We start from the raw sequence: 23,562 nt of genomic DNA on the forward strand, positions 1-23,562 counted from the left end.
AATATATATATATATATATATTTCAAATTGTAAAATTTTAATTTAATTATTACCTAATCATTAATTAAACATAAAAATATACAAATTTTATAAATTAAAAAATAAAATTTGATTAAAAAATTATATTGAAACAAATTTTTAACTTCATCTATTATATCTTTTTCACAAATTCCAATATAATATTTATTTTTTAAAAAAACCTTTTACTTATTTTTTTAAAAAAATATTCAACTTCTTTGCTTTTATTTTTCAAAACCTAATATCAAACAAATTCTTATAATTCTCAAATATTTTCAAACATTATTGACATCCAAACATCCCCGATTCTTCTAATGCTCACGAACATGATAAAGTACATTAGATAATTTTTTCTAACATCTCTCATAAGTATTTAAAACACCATTTGGATCTCTCTTTTTTATTTTTTCATTCAAATCAAGGAAGTTCTATTTTTGACCGACACAAGTGCCAGCTATATCTTTTAGACATAAAAGAATTAAACAATACTAAATCTATAAATTGATGTGATTCGATATGATATATTAAATTATAAAATTAATTTTATTGTAAAATAAATTTAATAGATCTTAAAAAATCACATCAATTTATAAGTTTATTTTGTATAATTTTTTTATATAAGTAGCAATTATCATATCCTAAACATACCGTATTGCCAAGGAATATATCATGCCACGTGCCAAGGGATCTTACCTTTAAATTCAACTTTAAACTCTTGGACACACGTTGGTATATTATCTGGCCATGTTCGAGTCGTATTATTATCTGACACGATGATGTAATTGCACCGGATATAGATGCTTTAAGCTGTGGTTCCTAAGTCGGAGAGGTGACATGCAAAGAAAACCACATGATACACCTAATTATCTATGTACGTCAAATATGGGTGACAGCCTTTACAAAAGTACTATTCTCCAAGATCATAAAATGCCAAAGATTCATTTCCCTCTTTATGTCATATCGATAAACAAGTGCACCCTTCTTTTTGAAACACAAGGTCCACTCACTCACGAGAAAAGCTACATCCGGTATGGCTTTGGGATGCAAATTAATTTTGTCCAACCAAGTAGGTTCTTTATAATTTCCCCGAAGCACCCAAGTAATTAAACATTATCCTTTTTCAAGTACTTCATGATCAGGCACGCCTAGATGATCACTCCCAAATCCAAAAGACTCCATTAATGTTCACGAAATAAAAGGAAGACAAGTTCGGACCTTCCCAAGGAGTGATTGAGCTTACCGTAGGACAAAATCTGCAGCTGGAGATCATCTCCAATTCGAGCCGCCTCGTTATTTCCTGTCACAAAAATTTATAGCAAGATTAGAGACAGACCTAAGGTATCTGTAAATATATACCATCGCATTAATTTATAACTGAGAGAGTACAAACGAGAGCTAGTTATATTTGTTCATTGTCTGTCACCTCAGGCTCAAGTTACTGCATAAACCTACGGTCTGGCTTTATACGCCAATGAAATAGTTGTGTTATTTTTTTTTTCTTTTTCTTTTTTTTGTTTTGCAAACAATTACAAGCTACAAATCCATGTTTCGTAATCGAAGAAACTTTAAATTATAGTTGTATCTAGGGCTGAACAAAAAGCGACACAACCGGCCGCCATCGATGGAATCGACCGGCCACGTTAGGAATCAGCTGCAACCGGTGGAGAATCAGCCGGTGTGTGGTGGAAAATTCAAGGAACCGACGTTCAGCAGTTTGGTTCCGGTTTGAACCTGGACTAGACCGCTGAACCGACCAATAAAATAAAAAAAAATATTTTTTAATATATACTAATCAAAATGACGTCATTCCACCTATAAGTATACAAAACATAATAGAAACAAACGGCGTCATTTTATTTATCACGTATGAAAAAAAAAAGTATGTATGAAACAACGTTGTTCCACTTAAACTGAATGGCGTCGTTTCGAGATGGGATCATCTTCTTCCCCAGTCACCTTTTCCCCTGCGTTTTACACCTCTTCAACTCTCTCTCTCTCAGAAGAATCTCGCCGTTAGGGAACCGAACTCCGACCGAGAACCATCTCGATCGGTTTCCTCCTCCCCATTGACCGGTTACGGTTGGTTGCTCCATCCAATTTTCTCTCATTGGTCGGGTCGGTTTTGCTCAAAAATCGTGCCGAATGGATCAGTTTTCACCCCTAGTTGTATCGTTTGTCTGTAAATTTCTTTTGCCCATCGGGCCATCACTCATCAGCATTCTAAGGATGTACCACGTGGGATCCAACTAGTTCATCCACATAGAGAGTGACTTCTTCAATCGCCCTTCAAATGAAGGTCATGAGTTTCTCTTAGGTCACTCGTTCACAAAGTTGAAGATTCATCCCTTGAATGAAAGTTTAAAGGAAGCTCATGGCACAAAAATCTAACTGGAGATCAATCCCTTGCATCTCAACAGAGGTCAATCCCCGGCACACATATGTAAAAGTAAATGTTGATGTAAAAGTTTGTTGGCTAGAATTAGATGACTAGGATCTATTTGAATTATTGGATGAATGTAATTTGTCTTTATCTTTATATATGAATATTTGAATTCTAAGATAAGTGATTAAATAGATAAAAGTTCAAAAGACTTTTGATCAAGATTGAATGTTCAAAAAGATAGGAGATTTCAAGTGATCTGAATAGAAGATTCAAAAAGAAGATATCAAGTAGAAAGAATTCGAACTATCAAGAAGTTATCCATAACAGAAGCTGAACATAAATTAGTTACTGCAGAGAAGAGTTATGAACTTATGGCGACATGTCAGCAATCCGTCAGGGGACATCTTCACGACAGATTCTATCCGTCAGCAGAATCCTATTGAAACTGGAACTCTTTCCAGATTGTTTATTTAAAGGATTTTACTGGTTAGGATCCACAGAGATTCAGATCTACATATTTTCTAGAGTACTTTCTAGTGCATCGTTTGATAAGAAAATTACTTAGTGAATCTTCATATTTGTGATATCTCTTTGAGTGTGATCGTACTTCAAGTGTGTAGGATCGTGTGATTGAAATTTATCCCCTAGAGTTCTAGGAGGATATACAATATTTGAAAATCGTCAGAAGTTCTGACTGCTACTGCGATAGAAGACAAACGGGTCGTTTGTCTAGGCAAGTAAGAGAGTCAAGTTGCAAAGATTTTGTGATTGATGAGTAGTTGTAATTGATTTTCAAATAATAAGATTGACTTTCTTGGGTTTGGTTGCTCCGTACGGTTTTACCTTTAAAGAGTTCTTTAAAGGGTTTCCCTTCGATTCCAATCTTAGTGTTATGCAATTTATTTATTTTATGTTATTGTTTAATTATTAAATTAATTGCATGCTTGAATACTATCCAATTTGTTGAGTGAATTGGTAGATATTTCTGCTGCATTACAGGGATACTTGGATAATTTCAGTAAACATGCATGTGGATGCAGGCACATGACAAAGGCTTCCTGTAATTTTACAAGCTCAAAGAATTCATGTGGTCTGTTGGTAAAATCGGTGGAAACATGTTACAATCACGAAGAATGGCCCATTTTTCTTGGTGGATAAATATTCAAATAAATTAGAAACAAGAAGAGTTTATGATGAAGGTCCATATCATAGACAGACTAGTTTAATCCATGACATGTGAAGCAACTGCATTGAGCAAAGTTAACAAATTCAACACACAGGCCGCAAAAGACTTGGCATGCCTTCACTAAATAAAGTGCTTACAAAGTTTTGCTTCAAAGCTTCATGTGAATGCTACCAAAAAATATTCGACAGTTTTCATATAAAGCTACTATTTTTTGTTCCCTTATCAACAACAACAAAAGCAAAATAAAAAGAAAAGAATAACGAGTCCCTAGCAATGAGTCAAAAGCGCCTATCAGTTTTACAAACATCATTTTAGGAAAGGAAAAAGTTAAACATGCAACCAACAAACAAGCAGCATCATTCAGGCTGCAAAACCTATGTTTGAGGCAAATAATAGTAATCTATCAAACACATCAGTGTTCTATTTTTTTATAAGTCATCGATATTTGTTAAAAGGCACTAGGGACGCAACCCATGTAAACTGAGAGTATACATAGGAGAATGCCTTCTTAAAAATGCATAAATCTACACAGGAGTAAAAGCTTCTAAGGAGGACACCATCATACTTAAACCTACCTTGAGATTTTTTTCAGCAAGAAAACGAGATGCTGCACAATTTGTGGTTTGAGAACAATCATGCTGGAGGATCCCAATTAGTTTCCCTTCCTGCATTTACAGCAAAACAAATTTTAAAAGAAAAATGGAATTTGGTTAATAAAAACGTTTAACTTGTTATGAACGATAAGAGAAAAAGTAAAGCAAAAACGAAATCAATCACACACAAATACAAGATTTACGTGGCTTGGTGCACGGAACTTCAGAGGATTTTATTTAGATGACAAATCAAAGATACAGTGTGGCTGTACAAGGGTTTAATACAATTTATAGCCAACCTTATTTAGTGGGTAAGGTCGGATTAATAAACCCTAGTCTGCAGGTTGGGTCGGACCAAGGGCCAAAACAGGTTAAATTCTCCCCCTCCCCCCCCCCCCCCCCCCCCCCCCCCAAAGCAAATATGGACCAAGCCTAAAAGACTACAACGAATTCTTGTCAAGGCAGCCCATCAAATTAGGCCACACACAAACAGAACTAGGCTCCACACAAACAAGCCCAACATAACTTGCCTATTAAAAAAAAAAAGAAAAATGAAGTATTAAGCTATAGATACCCAAATACAAAGATGCACATGCCAAGTCTTGTTTACCTTAGTCCCATAGATCAGGCCACCTCCAACTGATGGATGAAAGCAGGCTACGTTGACCTCATCCTCAGCACTAGGAAGAACTCTCACAAGTTCCATATCAGAAACAGAAACTCTGTAGACCTGATTGGTGAAAATTAGTTTTTCAATGAAGGCAAATCATAAACCAGAGCGATGTACATGGCCAGACGAGACAAATTGTAGTCTTGGGTAACGAAGTTCTGTAAACATACATGTCCAAGAATAACCCCTTGTAACATTATAGTTTTGGTTTTAGGGTATATAAGTAAATTTCCTAGTGAAATTTTTAGTTTATTATAGTTTTATCAGAATTTATTTTTACTTTATTTTTTTTTATAATTACTTTAATGGTTTTATTTAAAATTGCTAGAGCTTTGTTTTTAATAATGATTTTCTATATTGCATCATATTTACGTTCACTAGATTTGATTTGAAATTTAAAGTTTATTTTCTCTATCTCCATCGAACCTTATCTATTGTTTTTAGCCTCTTAGTCAAACACTTTAAATCTCAAACCCGTATGTTTCTCAGTGTCTGTTTCTAACGTTCTAGTGGAAAACCGACTCTGTTGATGAGTAACGATTTCCACTCCGCACGTCGCCACTCTCATTTCTCATTTCTCATGCACGTCTCTACTCCTCTAGGTTTTCCTCTTATTTCTCTATCTTCTACCAATATTAAATAGCGCTTACCTCGTACGAGAGGAATAACTCGTGAGCCACCCACTCCTTTTCGCAACAACTCCACGCTGCTTAGAGGTGCCGAACTCCCTCTCCGGCGTCACAGAAGGTGCCGACCAGCCCAGCCCCAGCTCAGCCACTCCTTTTCGGTAAGCCGACTGCCGCCAACCTCATCTTTTTTCCTCTCTTTTGTTTCGGTCCTGCAGTTTCTCTCTCTAAACTCTCTCTCTCTCTCTCTCTCTCTCTCCCTCACTCGGTGCCGCACCACCATAGGAACTCCCAGTCGCGTCGCCTATCTCTCCCAGCCACCCGGAGTCGCCTTCGCACTCAGACCTCTCTCGGTGAGTCTTCCGATCGCAGAACCCCTCTCTCTCAAACTCTCTACTTTCCTTTTGGTTTAGCCGTGTTCTCTGTTTCTAGAAGGAAACCGTGGGCTTTTGATGGGCCTTGGGCCCTTGGCCTTGCGCGGGTGTTTGAGCTCATTTTCGTTGGGCTCATGTAGTTCAGTATTATATGTTATTGGGCCAGGTTATATGCTTTTACAGAAACTATTTTAGTTATGTTTAAATGGGCTTGTATTTTAAATTGGGCTTGATATTATTTTATTTCAACAACAGTTTTAATAAATTATATTGGGCTTAATATCTTAAAAGTCAGTTTTTTTAAATAAATATATTAATCAAATACTATTTTTATAAGGATGTTTTGTAAATATTTTGTTAATATTCCTTTGTCTATTTAGTAGAATTTAATAAAATTATTATGTTAAGAATTTAATAAAATTATGATGTTAAAAATATTTAATAGAATTTATTAGGTTTCTTATAAGATTTAATAATTTTGTTAAGAAATAAAACTTAGTTTATGAATTTAAGTTTATGAATTATTTTAAAATAGTTTGAGTATTCATCTAAATTATGAATAAGTATTTTAAGTAATTTAGATACTAGGATTTATTGATATGTTTAACACTATCTTTTAGATTGTAGATTTAATTAAGTAAGATATTAGTACTTATGTGTTTCCAAACCAATTTAATGATAGTTATTATTTCATATAGGTCTCAAGTTACGAAGTGTTATTCAAGAAGACACGCAGCGAGGTAAGTAATTTGATCACAAGTTTAGGATCATCATCGTTCTGTTTATAGATAATTAGTATTCAAGCCAGTTCTTTCCAGCCAATTATTTTATGCACCACTCATGTCATATGCAAACATGTCATCCAGCATAGCATACTATTTTTGTCATTCCGCATCATGTTTAAATTCAGAAATTATGATTATGTATGTAGTATGTCATGCATCTCATATATATAAGACACGTAAGCCATCTTAATTTCAAGTGAAAGATAAGATCAGTTCAGTTAATTAGATGGCCATTCAGATGCATGCTACAAATGCAGTTCAGTTTCAGGGTGGATGTGCAAGCCACGAACTCAGTCATGGTCCACCATAGTATGCCAGAATACTATCAGCAGCTCCCCTTGCTGCAGCGGGACGTGGGGTCGGTGCACAACCTCACACACAAGATTAAGTGTGTTGGCCAGTTAGATAATCAGATCAGTCAGTTAATTCAGTTAAACAGTCATGCATAACACAAGCATCAGTATGAATAGTCATGAATTTTTAAACTCTCAGCATAAAAGTTTTATGAAAACCTTATGTTTAGTATGTCTACGTTGTGATGGATTCCTTGCTAAGTCTTCGACTCATTTTTGTTTATTTTCATGTTTTAAACCACCCAGGTGGTGATAATGATTACGAGCAAACAGGCCAGAAGTAGAAGGAGCATTAAATTTTTGTTCAGACTTTCTAAAATAAAATATATTTTTATGACATGAGTTTTGTTCAGTTTATTTCATTTAATGTTTTTGGAAGACTTTTTATTAGACCTTTTGCTACAAAATAAATTGCTGATTTCGTTTATGAAATTTGAAATCTCTTGCCGGATTTTATTTTTATGAAAAGTACGTGACACTCCTAGCCTACGGGAAGGGGGTGTTACACCCGTCCACCACCACCCCCACTCTTGAGAAGTGAACTATTGCGTCGACTGTAAGCAAGTAACAAGTGCTCCAATGTAGGAGAGAAGTAAGGACATAAAAATGAACGTCTTTAATACAAGACAGGCACAGCTTCCAGTTTATAAATACAATTGATGAATCTTTAATGCTTGTAAAAATAGGTCATTATTGTGTCACAACACCAATTTAAATTATAACATTGCCATTAGATGCAAAAAAGATAAATCAAATGTAAAATCTGCGGGCTTACACACCTCACTTCTGACTAAAACAACTAAATCTTCACCAAGCAGAAAAAGTTGCCAAAACTTTTAGGGAGAGTTAATATTCCTTTACACATGCCATTTGATTGTGAAGAAAAAACTGCTAAAAAGATGCAATTCAAAATTTTTATAACAAAGGAAAAAATTCAAGGTTGATATAACCAAGTAAAATTTCTTGCACACCAAAAGATACCTCTCAAAAGTACAAAGAATATTTCTTACCGTTGACATTACCAAACTCATATAATTATAAACTATTTCTGTTTTTATTTTCCATAAGAACGCATGCATTCATTTGTTAGAGAAGGCTGACCCGTATCATGTGAGACAAATGAAACTATATATCCAATCATTAGAGATTATCCAATCTCCCAAAAGCATATCACCCCCTCCAACAAAAAAGAAAAAGAAAAAGAGGCACCAGAAAGCAACTGACCTGAATTGAAGTTAATCAATGGGCAGCCCGTATTGCCCGTAATGCAAGCACTGAACCAAATCTAGATAAACAAGCATAAATTATCAGGCAGAAGTACAAGGAAAAGCATAAATCAAAACCTGAAAAAGACATGACACATGAGTAGGTATAAGCTTTACGTTGCCTCTTCGAGGGAATATATCGGAAACTCATATAGAACTTCGTGAGCTGAAATTGGATGCTGTGGGGATGTTGCAGCCACTGTAATTTTGTTGTGGACCTGGCCTTGCAATCATGGATCAGCTTCCAGATGAGACAGCACACATGCCAAACACAGGCCGCTAAAAATCTCCCACAAGGTGAAAAATGAGCACCCATTTCACTGCAAACATATCTGGACAAGTAAACATCCCTCCGATGTTATGTATCGTGTATCATACACATTATATATATATATATAGTTTGACAAGTTAGTCTACACATTAATGTTACTAAAAGAAGAAAGGCAGAAAAGGTATCTAGTTCCATAATGGGGGAAACAAGGATAGTTGGAATAATATCATATCTCTATCTTCAAGCTAAATGTTACTCCAAGAAAGAACTACTTTCAGATAAGTAGAATTACCAAAAAGTCCTACTTCCATTTACAGATTTCTGAATGTTTATGGTAGCAACAAGCTCAAAACAGATTTTAAAAGATAAAAATAGAAGAACTCTATTATTTAATGGTTATACCCACAAAGTTCAGCATGCGGTATAGTTAAGAGACACTTTTCTGCTTCAAGAAGAGCACAAGGATCTTTAACATCATGCGGCCGTATTCTTAGCTTCACAGCGCAAGGTAACTCCACAACAGCCATCAAGGTTGCAAGTTCACTTCCATCACATGGAATGTGATTGAAGTTAAAACCTTCATTGGATCCAATCTGGACCTCATGCGAGAATGCAAAGAATGCTGATGGGAACTAGATCTTCCAGTAACTCTAGATTGGCTGACACTGATCAGCATAACTGAAGGAGCCATAAGATTTTTCATTTCACTAAATGTTGATAAACTCTCATGGGCTGAAGCATTGACTGAGCCCATGGTGCATTCCGCAGCTTGACTCTGTCCAATTAACCACCCTTGCAAGAAAGGTAGCTCCCAATACATTTTTTTTTTAATGGCAGGGGAACCACCCCACAGCAGAGCCCTTAGGACTCACCCATGGAATCTAAACACCCGGGGAGACTAGCACAGCAACCCACCGCTATGACCTCCCACTTAAATCGCAATTTGATCCCAGGGGGAATCAAACCTGTGACATGGGGCTTATGCATAATAGTTCGCCCTTACCACTTGGGCTACCCACGGGTGGGTAGGTAGCTCCCAATACATTGGATCACCAAAAGGAAAGAAGCGATCATTTCTCTCTTCAGGATGCATTTCCACCATCTCCATGGCATCCATAGCAGATTGAGGAATCGCGTCATCTGTTTCACTCATTAAAGAATCATTTCCCGTATCCTCTGGCACAGGTAATGAGTTATTAGGATCAATAGGAGAAAATAAAAGTTCATACTACCTTGATAAAGTGGAATATCTCAGAGGCCGCACTGAAGCAGAAGGATCCACTCTCTGTTGCACACTAGCCAAACCTGCATCGCCCCCATATGTAGGCTGCAAAGATGTTCTCCCATAATCTTTGGCAAATGAAGGCCACACCAAAAGGTGTGAAGACATGAGAGGAAGTTCATCTACCAAACAAGGAAGACCACTGGAATGAGCACCAGCCAAGTACACAGTGGGTGGAGGATAATGCAAGTAACCTGGAGAAGTTGCAAGTGTCTTTGAGAAATCTGATGAGTCAAGGTCATTGACCTGCAAATCAGCACAATATCAGAACCAAAAAGAGAGAACATGAAAGGCCAAAAGGCATATAGTGGTCTGATACCGCAAAGAGAGGTTACTTTGGCAGTTAAAACATTAAAACAAAGGGGCTGCATGTGGGTGAAAATGCACACCCGAAGAGACCTGCGTGTTTTCAGCACAATGGCTGGTGTATATGTCTCTGCTCTCCAGCCTTAATACCATATATATAGCTAATAAAGAAATTATAAACTATTGTAATTAAAGAATAAGTCAACATTAGACACTGTAAAATCCAAAGCTAAAAAATCCTCACCTTGTGACCAGAAGCCACAGCAAGAAGCTCCCCGTGCATGGAACGCAATAGAAGCGATAGGACAATCTGTGAGGAGAAAAGGAAATTAACTGTCATATCCATATGTAAATTATACAATTTCAACATGATATTCTTCTCCAAAATGCTATATAAGCCATAGAAGAAATTACAAAGATCACGTGATCCTATACACTCTGCAGTATTAGCATCCCACAAACAAACTTCATGATCCAAACTTCCACTCACAAGTATTTCAGGATATAAGTGATGAAACCTAACCTGCAAAAGTTCCACTGGAATATGAGAATGAGAGATGCATAGCACGCAGAAAATTCATAGAATAGGTGTATGTTATGTAACACATCATATCTAACGGTGTGAATGCATTCTTGTAATGAGCATGAAAAGGAGCTCATTTGACAGGCTCGTGTGAGGAGTGAGATGAGATGAGAATTTTGTGAATAGTAGTAAGATAGTTTTTGAATAGTAGTGAGATAGTTTGAGTTGAGTATTTTTTGGGTTTTCGGAAAGGAGAGAGAAAAAGTTGAATTAAAAATATTATAAAGTTAAAATATTGTTAGAATATAGTTTTATAATATTATTTTTGTTTGGGAATTTGAAAAAAATTGAATTGTTTTTTATTTTTTGTTTGAAAGTTTGGAAAAATTGTAATGATTAGTTTGAAAATATTTGTATTTGAATTATGTTTGGGAAGGAGATGAGATGATAATTTTGGAATAAGATCTATTTTCAAATAAGTCAATTTTTTCTAACAGGCAATCACCATATGATAGATTCCCATATGGCACACATCATAGAAAATCATATTACTAGTTTAAATGATAATGCTTTCCTTCAAAAGCCAAATACAGTATCACGACAGCAAGACTTTAGTATGTATCATGGAACAGACAACGTTCATAGCATATTCTACCCGCCTGACTATGAACAATAAGAATAGAGCCTATAATATAAACTTACCACCCAAGGGTCCTTCAGTGAACACTCAAAACCTTTAAGCAGCTCCCAGTTTTGCAACCAATAATCTTCACGGTATGGTCTCCACTGGAGGAATAAAAACACAAGGCTATTTTAAAAATTAAGCATCTATACGCAAATCTTTGTCCCAACCTTTATAAGGTATAAGATAGACTATAATTGAATCTCACTGCATAGAAGCAACCGTTCTTCCATCGGAGCTGAAGGCTGCTGCAATAGTTGACCTTGGAGGAGGAAATAGTGGACAATATTTGGCTGATAAATGCCACAACATTCTGCCTCCACCCTGAAGATATACAACGGTTTAATAAGATTAAACAGATATCCTTATATGAAAGACCCAAACCAATAACAGATATATTGTGCGCGTGAGTGAATGAGTGTGCGTGCGTGTATGTGTATATATATCAGACGAGCAAAATAAAGAATGCGGACCATACCATGAGACAAAACCTTGCTATACACGAGCACAACAAATAATGCAGACCATACCATGAGACAAGACCTTGCCTTGCATCTTGTACTGCATGCCTTGACCCAAAGGAATCACATCGAGATTTAGAAGCTTCTCCCACGATACTTTTGAAACACGTTGCCACCACTAGCAAAACAAACAATACGGATTAGCAAAAGCAACACCCAACATATTTGGATTTATTGTGACTGATACTAGTCCCGGCACATACAAACAAGCTCATTTATAATTTTTCTTTTATAGAAAAAAAAAAAAGCGTATAATAAATACATCTGCCACCGCCACCTCAATCAAACACTCCGGCCTTAATTACAATAGATTTAAAAATATTGTTAGAATATAATTTTTTAATATTATTTTTATTTTAAAATTTAAAAAAATTAAATTATTTATTTTATTTTATATGAAAATATAAAAAAAAATTATAATAATTATATAAAATGAGATAATTTGAAAAGTTTCATCAAAGCAAACGAGGCCTTAATGAGTTTCAAGCAGGAATTTCGTTAATATGCACAGAACAATAATCCATGGTGTACTAACCTAGAGATCGACGACTATTGGTCTTCGGTTTTTGCAATTTCAGCCAGACTCAACAAAATCTGGCTGCAACTGATATATGCGGGAATTCGGGTCAATTTGGAAGCAATTGCAAGAAACGAATATCTAACAATTCAGAATAATGATAATTATAATGTTCAATTAAGAGAAAAACATTAAAATTTTCACCAAAAAAAACTCCAACAGTGCGTCGAAATGAAAACCACTTCTTCGAATCTGATCGAAACTTAAGATCTTCGCCAAGAACGGAGCATTTTAGGAATGCGAATTCAGAGGACAACCGACAAACGTAAGGAATAAAAATGAGCTCAAATTGTCAATCATTTCACCTGTTCTTTGACTTCGGGCGGCTCGGCGCAGGCAGAGGAGAACGAGTCTGTGCAATTAAGTTCAAAAGTAAGCGACAGAGTTGTGAGAGCAGTGACGGCGTGGGACTTCAATGAAAAAAATACCCGTTGGTCTCGCTGCTTCTCTTTCTTGCTTTCTTTTTTCCTTCTCTCATTTTTTCCCGCTCTAGAATACTGTGAATGATTCGCCGTAGGACAGAAATGCTCCGGCATGAGGCATCAAGTTACGGACGCCATTCTCTTGCAGTGACTTGCCTCCAAATGGACTCGTACCGACATAATTATTTTACCGAGACGTTTCAAATTTTCAGGCTCGATTAATGTAACAAAATCCATCAAAATTAGTGCTAATTTACTTGTAAGTTTACTTACGGTTAAGGCTGTTCATCCGGATTACGATCTGGAAATTTGGGTATATCTGAACCGGAATTCGGATTTTAAATCCGGGTTGAAATCCAGACCGAGTTGATCCAGGTTAGTTCCAGACCGAAATTTGGATTGATCCGGATTTTTGAAATCTAGAAATTTGGGTTTCGAGTTGTATCCGGATTTTTTTTTTGTAAAAGCTAGTATTTTATTAATTGTTTTTCTAAGAAGTCAAGTTCATGAAACACATAATATTTGTGTTCTAAAAACACTAAATGCATGTGAACAAAAAAAAAAATCCAATATTCATCTATACATGCATCACAATGCAATCCACAACATATTACACTCATGGTATTTATAAATTACATTAATGGTATTTATAAATTACATTACCAAATACAAAATTACAAGAAATGAGTTACAAAATCAGTAGCACAATCTTCCTATCAGTGATTTAATCTCACACCAAATAATAGTCCATTGTCAATTCCTGCAGCCAAGAAATCAAAAAGCTCGTTAACTAGTTTTGCATATTATATTCAAATAGAATATTAAAAAAGAGTAAAGAAAATGAGTTTAAAAATTTATGTACAAATATTGCAGCACCTCAAAATGGTTTTGAAATTAATGACAATAGATCAAAATAATGTCAAGAAATGCACCCAAACAGTCCTAACTAGTTAAAGGGCAGTCAGAGAAAAGATACAAATCAGATTCAATATCACCCGAAAAAGTCCATTGTATGCTTGCAAATGCATGTGCTAGTGTTTAGCAATAATGTTTTATAAGTACAATTGATTATCCACCATTACCAGCTTCAATTGGGTTACTTTCTTCATCACTTGGTTCATGCCAGTTTTTCAAGCAATAAGAGTTCAATAACAAAAGAAATATTTCATTCCATTTACCTTGTAGTCATTTTTTTTTTTATAAATAAAACAAATGAATCGAATAATCATGTTCCCTTCCCAAGGTTACTACATGAAAACCAGACCATTTCACCAGAAAGAAACATGTTCCATCTACCAGCTTGTAGTCATGCTTTGCAAAGAACATTTTCCATAAAAATGAGCGGAAACCCACCCTTTGACATGGTGGAATACACAAAAGTGAACTTTCAAATAAGCTTGTTTGGGTAAGCAAAATTAAAATGCATTTTAGGCCAAGTAATATTGAGATTAGAAAAGGAAGCATGAGCTAAACATCATTATTAGGCCACCAATCATCTATAAAAAGCATTTGCTTTTCTCTGAAATGGTCAAGCAAAACAAGTCTACAAAACACTATTCACCACCAGTCACAACTAACAAAATAATACTAAACAAAAATCTAACAAAGTGTTTATGGTAAGTTTAGGCAATAGATGTCCATTTCAGGATCAAAGTGTTAATGGTAAGTTTAGGCAAAGACAGTAAACAAAATCTTGGCAAGACAGTAAACAAAGACACTAGTACTGACACATCCATTTTTCTAATTGCAGTTGGAAGTTGCAGACTGATCATGGAAGCTGTTGCAACTTCCAACTGGTTTAAATAATAATGCTTTCCTTCAAAAGCCAAATAAAGTATCACGACAGCAAGACTTTAGTATGTATCATGGAACAGACAAAGTTTATAGCATATTCTACCCGCCTGACTATGAACAATAAGAATAGAGCCTATAATATAAACTTACCACCCAAGGGTCCTTCAGTGAACACTCAAAACCTTTAAGCAGCTCCCAGTTTTGCAACCAATAATCTTCACGGTATGGTCTCCACTGGAGGAATAAAAACACAAGGCTATTTTAAAAATTAAGCATCTATACGCAAATCTTTGTTCCAACCTTTATAAGGTGTAAGATAGACTAAATGGAATCTCACTGCATAGAAGCAACCGTTCTTCCATCGGAGCTGAAGGCTGCTGCAATAGTTGACCTTGGAGGAGGCAATAGTGGACAATATTTGGCTGATAAATGCCACAACATTCTGCCTCCACCCTGAAGATATACAACGGCTTAATAAGATTAAACAGATATCCTTATATGAAAGACCCAAACCAATAACAGATATATTGTGCGTGTGAGTGAATGAGTGTTCGTGCGTGTATGTGTATATATATCAGACGAGCAAAATAAAGAATGCGGACCATACCATGAGACAAAACCTTGCTATACACGAGCACAACAAATAATGTAGACCATACCATGAGACAAGACCTTGCCTTGCATCTTGTACTGCATGCCTTGACCCAATGGAATCACATCGAGATTTAGAAGCTTCTCCTCATGATTCTTGTGGTGAGATATTCGTTCAAGGTGAAACCTCTCTTCGTGCCAGGAGTTGAAACACATTGCCACCACTAGCAAAACAAACAATACGGATTAGCAAAAGCAACACCCAACATATTTGGATTTATTGCGACTGATACTAGTCCCGGCACATAAAAACAAGCTCATTTATAATTTTTTTTTATAGAACAAAAAAAAAAAGCAAATAATAAATACATCTGCCCCGGCCACCTCGATCAAACACCCGGCTTAATTTACTACAACAGATTTAAAAATATTATTAGAATATATTATTTTAATATTATTTTTATTTTGAGATTTAAAAAAATTAAATTTTTTATTTTATTTTATATAAAAATATAAAAAAATTATAATAATTAGAAGGTATACGATGATTTAAAAAGTTTCCTGAAAGAAAACGACTTCAAGCAGGAATTTCGGTAATATGCACAGAACAATAATCTATGGTGTACTAACCTAGAGATCGACACCTATCGGCCTATCGGTTTTTGCAATTCAGCCAGACTCAACAAAATCTGGCTGCAGCTAGCTGATATATGCGGGAATTCGGGTCAATTTGGAAGCAATTGCAAGAAACGAATATCTATCAATTCAGAATAATGATAATTATAATGTTCAATTAAGAGAAAAACATCAAAATTTTCACCAAAAAAAACTCCAACAGTGCGTCGAAATGAAAACCACTTCTTCGAATCTAATCGAAAGATCTTCGCCAAGAACGGAGCATTTTAGGAATGCGAATTCAGAGGACAACCGACAAACGTAAGGAATAAAAATGAGCTCAAATTGTCAATCATTTCACCTGTTCTTTGACTTCGGGGGGCTCGGCGCAGGCAGAGGGGAACGAGTCTGTGCAATTAAGTTCAAAAGTAAGGGACTGAGAGTTGTGAGAGCAGTGACGGCTTGGAACTTCAATGAAAAAAATACCCGTTGGTCTCGCCACTTCTGTTTCTTTCTTTTTTCCTTCTCTTATTTTTTCCCGCTCTGGAATACTGTGAATGATTCGCCGTGGGACAGAAATGCTCCGCTCCGCAGCTCCGGCATGAAGCATCAAGTTACGGACAACATTCTCTTGCAGTGACTTGCCGCCAAATGGACTGGTACCGACATAATTATTTTACCGACACGTTTCAAATTTTCAGGCTCGATTAATGTAACAAAATCCATCAAAATTAGTGCTAATTTACTTGTAAGTTTACTTACGGTACAAGATTTATTTTATTAATTTTATTTTAAAATTCAAAATTTAAAATTTTCAATGTATTAATAAATAATATGTGTAGAATAAAAATTTATATAAATATATTTAGTATATTTAGACTCGGTTTGGATTGTGAGTTAATCTCATCTCTTATTTTCTTATCTCTTATTTTCTCATTATTACAACTTTCACAAATTCTAACATACAATACAATAAACAATTCAACATTTGTAAATTCTAAAATAAGAATAATATTAAAAAATAATATTCTAACAATATTTTATTCAATTTTCAACTTTTATCTCAATTCACTATCTAAACCTAACATTAATGTTCTCCTAAGAAAATTCACATAAATTTCAAAATTTACGTCACCACCTCTCATTTTATTAATGATCATGAAAAGAGTTTGAGAAATGCTATTTGCAGTCATGGAGTGCACAAGCACTGCGCAATCTTATTAAAAAAATGAGTAAATACAGGATCTACATGAAAAATAATAATTTTTTAATAGTAAACTCTATTTTTTTTTCAAAACGATTGTACAACGCTTGCACACTCTACAACTATATATAAATATTGGTGTAACCGGTCCTGTTTGGTCTAATTTTGGACAAAATTTGAAACCGAACCGGTATATACATGTTTTGCATTTTCAAGAACCGATTCTGCACCAGTTACTCTCCTAAACCAGTACTTTTGGTTTTACTGGTTTCGGTCCGGTTCGGTCCGATTTTTCGATTTTAATATACTATATTATATATATTATATAATATATAATATAGTGATATAGTATTAGTATAACTATTAATACAATAGACTATAGTGATATAATAATTTAAAATTTAATATTATATTAATTAATAATTTATCATATAATAAAAAATTATTTTATGTATAATTATATATTATATACAATATAAAAAATTATAATATATATATGAACCGGTCCGGTTTGGTCCAGCCTGATTTTAGAAAAAGAAAAATCAGAATCGGATCGATTTTGACCCGTTTATTAAAAATAAAATCAGTACCATACCAAACCAAACTCGGTACCGGACTAAACTCATTGGTTTGGTCCCGTCCAGTCCAGTCTGATTTACTATTTCACCGATTTTTGTTTTACACCCTTATATGTAACATTACTCCATAATTCTCGTAATAAAAAAATATATTTGTGAAACAAATTTTTAAATAGTAAAACCTTTTTAAAAATGAGATTTTCACTAAGTAATGTTCCGTATAAGAATAAGATCTCAATCCAAAGTAAATATAGCATATCTGGGGTTGAGACGAGAAAAATAATCCACCTTACGAAGAAGAAGAAGAAAAAAAAAAGACGTCAACGTCCCTCTGTTGTACAAGATTTAGGCTTCGTTTGGTTTTTCAATTCATTTCAATTTATTTCAACTCATTATTATAACCTTTTCAAATTTTAATATAAAATATAATAAACAATTCAACTTTTTCAAATTCTAAAATAATAATAATATTAAAAAATAATATTTTATCATCTCAACTCAACTTAACTCAACTCAGTTCAACATTCAAACACAACTTTAATGGATTTTGTTCTTTTTAGCATGTTCATTGATAAACAGTTAGTGTAAATCGGTTCGGTCCGAACCGAGGAGGTGGTTCATCATTTTCTCTTAGTTGGATTAGACCGAACATCCATAGAAATTGAATAGAACTGTTAGTTACCGATCCAATCCAATCCGATCGGTCCAATTCAATTAATTTGTTATTTTTTTTCAAATACATTAATAAAAAAATAATTATTTAAATTATTAAATTAAAATTAAATAAATTATTAATATGAATTATATAACTAAATAATTAAAAAAATATTTTACTATAATTTTATTTATGATGTTAATAGTTATTACTTACTATTTAGACTTTACTCTTTGGTATGCATAATCATTAATAATGTCATACATTTTGTATATAGTTAATGAATATCAAATAATTTTATTATCTATAGTTTATTCATACTTACTTACAATTTAGGTATTTAAAAAAAATTATCTAATTATTTTAATTAAATTTAAATAGTAGAGTATGAATGAATATATGATGTATTAACTATTTATAATGATATAAATTATCATATTATTTATAATTTATTATTAATTGATAGCATGTATTATTTTATATTTTATACTAATAATAATAATAAATTAAATAAAAATTATATCATTAACTTGTATAATTATTATATATAAATAATATATTAAATTATTAAAAATATATAAGAATTTGGTCTGATTTAAAATTTATAGATCTTGAGACCGAATCGAATTCTTTCGTTCCACAACTTGTAGATCGAGACCAACCGGCCTCAACTTTAGTCACAAGCAAACTATTTTGTCGGTTCGATTTTTTCGGTCCAGACCCAACTACTTACCCCCTAATCATATTAGATTCTAGGATGCCTCCAAATCATTAAGGACCTGTAGGTTACTCATTCTGTGATTCAAACCCGTGAAATAATTTCTTATTTTTATATAATTGTTAAAAATTAAATCATTCATTCGTAAATTTTATAACTATTAAATATTAATTTGATTAAATACGTATTTTTTAAGATCACATCAGTTTTTACGATTTTTATTTTTATTTTTTGTTGTTGGAATTAGATTAATGGGCTTTTTTGTTTTTTATTTTTTATTTAGGGAGGGGTATTGAACTGCATAACTCCATTTTAAAAATTGAGAGTTATATCAATTAGGCCACATAATTTTGACATAGATTAATGCATTTTTACTATTGTCCATTCTAACTTAAAATAAAATATCTTGCCTTTTATAGACTTAGGGCTTGTTTGGAAATAAATTTCATCCTAAAATTCTATTCTCATATCATCTCATTCTCAAATATAATTTAAATATAAGTATTTTTAAGCTAATCATTATAACATTTTCAAACTAATCATTACAACTTTTCTCAATTATAAAAAAAAAAAAATCAAATCTTCAAATAAAAATAATATTATAAAACTATAACTTAACAATATTTTAATTTTATAATATTTTTTATTTATCTTTTTATTTTTCCTTTTCTAAAATGTAAAAAATATTTAATTTAACCTATCTTATATTATTTATAAACCATCTTACAATCATTCGTAAAATTTTATCGATTATCTTAGGGCTAAAGTCTTCTAGTCTTCTCTGGTCTACAAGCAATGTAATGACTTTTTGATGCTTATCTCGATGTGGAAGATGTCCTATATGTGGAAGAGCATAGCATTGGTTTTTTTATATGTATTTTTAAAATCACATATTTTGAAGATTAATTTTACATATCAAGAAAAACTCTCAAATTGAATTATACATCTTTGAACCAAACAATAATAAAATATTTTTATTTTTTATTTTTTCTTAAAATTATTATTTTTTATATATTTTACAATTAGCACCATGTGCTCAAAAATGTAAATTTCATATATCTAAATATTATTAATTTCATATATCAAAATGAGCAATTTTATCAATAAATATTAATAAGTACTAAAAAACACTTTGTATCATCAACTTAATACAAATTTTATATATCAAAATCATCTTAATATAAATTCTACAAAGTTGATTTTAATGTGTATGTGAGAGAAAAAACATTAAAAATAATGTTTGGAGAGTGAATAGTATACTTGAAGAAGTACTATTCATAACTATGTAAAAACTTAGAGATGTATAAGTCAATATAAATGAATTTAAAGACTTGGGTATAAACATTTTCTTATTTACTTTCTCTTCGAGTCTGGAAAAGAATAGAATATTTCAGCAAAGGTTATGAAATTTTAAAGGATATCACATGGTTCTCAAAGAATGGCCCCCTGGCTTTAGTATCCAAGAAATTGATCTCTCATTCTCAGCATTTTAGATTCATATATGTGGACTTCCATTGGAAATGATGACAATAGAAAATGCAATACACATAGGTAAAGTCTTGGGGCATATGATAGAGCTTGACTATTCTTACCTCCTTGAGAATAGTATTAAACCTTTCATGTGCATTAGAGTCAAAATCAACACTGAGAAACCTCTTTATGATGGTTTTAGTTTACCCAGAATTAACAAGAAGCCAGCAAAGATTAGTTTTAAATATGAAAGGCTCTCTGAATTTTGTTATGGGTGTGGTTGTTTGGGACATCTTCATCAAGCATATCCAATTTATACTAGCTCATTAGATGATCCTTGTTATGGTCACTGGATGCGTGCAGAAACTGTCGAGAACCTTTGCATGAACATTGGCTTGATAAGGGCTGAAGATTCGCTTAAAGATCAATTACAGACCACCCTCTTCCTTGAAAACCCAATTCTCCCTCCAGTAACATTCAAAGAGACAAACGAAAATTTGACTTCGGCCATGAAAAATACTCCTGTCGAACACCTGGGTAAAGGCAAGGTTGTTATCATTAGCACTGAGAGTGAGAACAAAAAAGAATATTGTATAAAAAAAAAAACTTTTTCCAGGTAGTTCTATTGAGTTCCCGTTCAGGCAGGATGATGACACTATTCAGCTTCTTGAAAAACAGCTTCTTCGCCCAAAAAGAGTGGACCTAGCCGTGGACTTCATACCACCATGTGGCATCCTCCAAAGTCTTCAGCAAGCAAACCTGATGCTTCCTTTATTGATGACAATCATCCGGTTCCCCCTTTTACCCCACAACTGTCAGTTGATGTTATCCCCCACTAACTCAAACTCGCCATTCTGTCGAAATTGTCAACCCTTGTCCCCTGAAGGAATTATCCGCCCTTCTGCCTAAAGTCAACCCAACATCCTCAACCCCTCCCCTTGAGCCTACAAGCCCAACTCCAACTCGACCTGAGTCCAATCCCTTCTTCCTCAATCAAGTATTAGCCCAACTCCAAGCCAACAAAAGCCCATTTATCACTGAACTTTCCAAACCAAACCCAAATCTATCCCTTTTGGTTAGCCCATCTGGACGTGCATGCATTGCCTTTAATACCTTTCAACTCAACCCAGCCCCATCCCTTCCTAATACCCAAATCTCACCTCTTTGACCCATCCATCAGAGCAATAACCAAACCCTAGAGCAGAGGATCATGGCTTCTGCATCCATAGTTCCTGCATCTTCACCAGCCTCGTCCAATTAGTCAACCAAAAAGAGGAAAATCATAAACCCAACAAAGATAGTCTCTCAATACCCGCACAAAAAAATCCTTCTATCTTCCTTTGTCATTGGTCGATTCTGATATAGTCAACAAGGAGCATGAAGGAATCCGTCATGCATCTGGGTTGCATATTTCTACAGATACTCCTTTAGAGTTCAAAGTTGTGCCGCACCCCTCCATAGGATGCCCTCCAACCCGTAAAGTAAAATTTGAATGCCCAGTCAGCGTAGGAGCAAAATGAATAGCTCGACCGCTCACTATGCTTCATACCAGAGGCAAGCCATGATAGTTTCGGGTAATATAGTCCAGACTCAAACCATGAATCTTTTTCCCATTAATCCAATGACTGGAGTGGCAAGGTTCTCACTACTACGAAATAATCCATGAGGCTCCTTGCTTGGAATTGCCGAGGTATTGCTCGACCTCGTGCAATTAGATCCCTCAAGGCAAATATCATGATCTATAATCCTGAAGTAATTTTTCTTTCAGAAACCTTATTATCTCCAAGTGATAATAAACGTATTGTAAATAGGCTTGGCTTTTCATTTTTTGTCCACTCCCCACCTACAAGAAAATGGGGAGGCCTTTTGTTAATGTATCATCATGGTTTCGATATTGAATTTGTGAATATTTCTAGCAATATGATAACTGTGTTGGTCTACTCTGATCCCATTTTAATGCCATGGCTTCTGAACCTTGTCTACTACCCAGCCCCGTTTAGTCAAAAACAACATTTTTGGGATCTTTTTAACCTGACTACTGAGTCTTTGTTTGGGCATTCTCTTGTAATTGGAGGCTTTAACTCGATCCTATCTCAATCAGAAAAATTAGGGGGTAAATTCTTTGATCAATCCCCTAAACTGAATGGGCTTCCTCTCTTCATGCATAGATTTGGGTTGGTTGATATCGGGTTTAATGGTCCAAAATACACCTGGTCAAACAAGAGGGACGATTACAATCTTATCAAAGAAAGATTAGACAAAGGGATTGTCAATTTAGCTTGGCTTGATCTGCTCCCACATGTATCCATCACTACGCTCACCCGTGATTCCTCTGATCACGCTCCAATCTTATTGGACTCATCCAATAGAAAGCCTTCCCCCAAAGCTTTTAAATTTGAGGAGTTTTGGTTGAGAGACCCCCTCTATTTTCGGGATTATTAAAAAAGTATGGAATTGCAATTTCTTAGGAACCCCTTCCTTTATCCTCTCAAAAAAACTTGAGCATACAAAAAAAGCCCTTCGAGAGTGGAACATCAGAAACTTTGGTCATATTCAAACCCAAATAAAAAATCTTTCTGAAATTCTTTCCTCAATCCAAGATCAAAATCAAATATCCTCTCCCATCTCTTTGGAATCAGGCCTGCAAGCAAATCTTCATGAACTTCGTCTTAGGGAAGAATCTCCCTGGCGCCAAAAATCCAAAGTGACTTGGCTCACTACTACGGATTTAAACACTAAATTCTTTCATGCTTCTATTGTGATCAGATGTAGAAGCAACAACATTGAAAGCCTTAAAATGGGAAAAAATTAATGGTCTTCTGATCCATCCATTATCTCCGTAACCATCCTGGATCATTTTCAAAACATATTCACCTCTTCCAATCTTATACCACCTGTAGATCTGGATCATCTTTTTCTAAGAAAAGTCACTGATGCTGAAAATGATTTTCTTTGCCATATTCCTTCTGATGAGGAAATTTTCCTTGTTGTTAAAGCTCTTCCGTCTTCAAAAGCTCTAGGTCCCGATGGTTTTACGCGCCTTTTTTACAAAACATTTTGGAAAATCATCAAATCTGACATTCTGGCCACCATAAAAAGC

At 34.3% G+C, this 23,562-nt stretch overlaps 1 protein-coding gene across 4 annotated transcripts; it reads right to left on the reverse strand.

Moving 5' to 3' along the window:
• Positions 1-1,202: 1,202 nt before the first annotated feature.
• On the reverse strand, positions 1,203-16,411 carry LOC121238708. Of its 4 annotated transcripts, XR_005935153.1 has the most exons (11): positions 16,199-16,411; positions 15,239-15,446; positions 14,969-15,084; positions 10,527-10,635; positions 10,357-10,422; positions 8,927-10,052; positions 8,371-8,573; positions 8,213-8,273; positions 4,791-4,910; positions 4,163-4,252; positions 1,203-1,315 (listed from the first exon to the last, which is right to left on the reverse strand). XR_005935153.1 is itself a non-coding variant. In XM_041135706.1 (10 exons), exons 2-7 carry the CDS (start codon positions 15,436-15,438, stop codon positions 9,776-9,778), a joined length of 594 nt encoding a protein of 197 aa, XP_040991640.1. In that variant the 5' UTR covers positions 15,439-15,446; positions 16,199-16,411; the 3' UTR covers positions 4,178-4,252; positions 4,791-4,902; positions 8,213-8,573; positions 8,927-9,775. The 4 variants fall into 4 exon arrangements, 3 of the variants coding, with proteins under 3 accessions (XP_040991640.1, XP_040991631.1, XP_040991648.1); XM_041135706.1 differs by lacking the exon at positions 1,203-1,315 and having other exon boundaries at positions 4,178-4,252; positions 4,791-4,902; positions 8,213-8,573; ... (2 more) ...; positions 10,550-10,635; positions 15,309-15,446; XM_041135697.1 differs by lacking the exon at positions 1,203-1,315 and having other exon boundaries at positions 4,178-4,252; positions 8,213-8,573; positions 8,927-9,851; ... (1 more) ...; positions 10,550-10,635; positions 15,309-15,446.
• Positions 16,412-23,562: the final 7,151 nt, after the last annotated feature.

Source organism: Juglans microcarpa x Juglans regia, chromosome 1D (genome assembly GCF_004785595.1).
Source record: "Juglans microcarpa x Juglans regia isolate MS1-56 chromosome 1D, Jm3101_v1.0, whole genome shotgun sequence".
Taxonomy (NCBI): Eukaryota; Viridiplantae; Streptophyta; class Magnoliopsida; order Fagales; family Juglandaceae; genus Juglans; species Juglans microcarpa x Juglans regia.

Bases quoted from the DNA above. Each gene is read 5' to 3' on its own strand.
- LOC121238708 (XM_041135706.1), bottom strand. From the start codon at position 15,438: ATGTGTTTCAACTCCTGGCACGAAGAGAGGTTTCACCTTGAACGAATA. The intron at 15,085-15,308 runs GCAAGGTCTTGT...GTATATCTTCAG, and splicing joins CATGCAGTACAAGATGCAAG to GGTGGAGGCAGAATGTTGTG. The intron at 10,053-10,356 runs GTGAGGATTTTT...GCTGATTTGCAG, and splicing joins CTGTGGCTTCTGGTCACAAG to GTCAATGACCTTGACTCATC.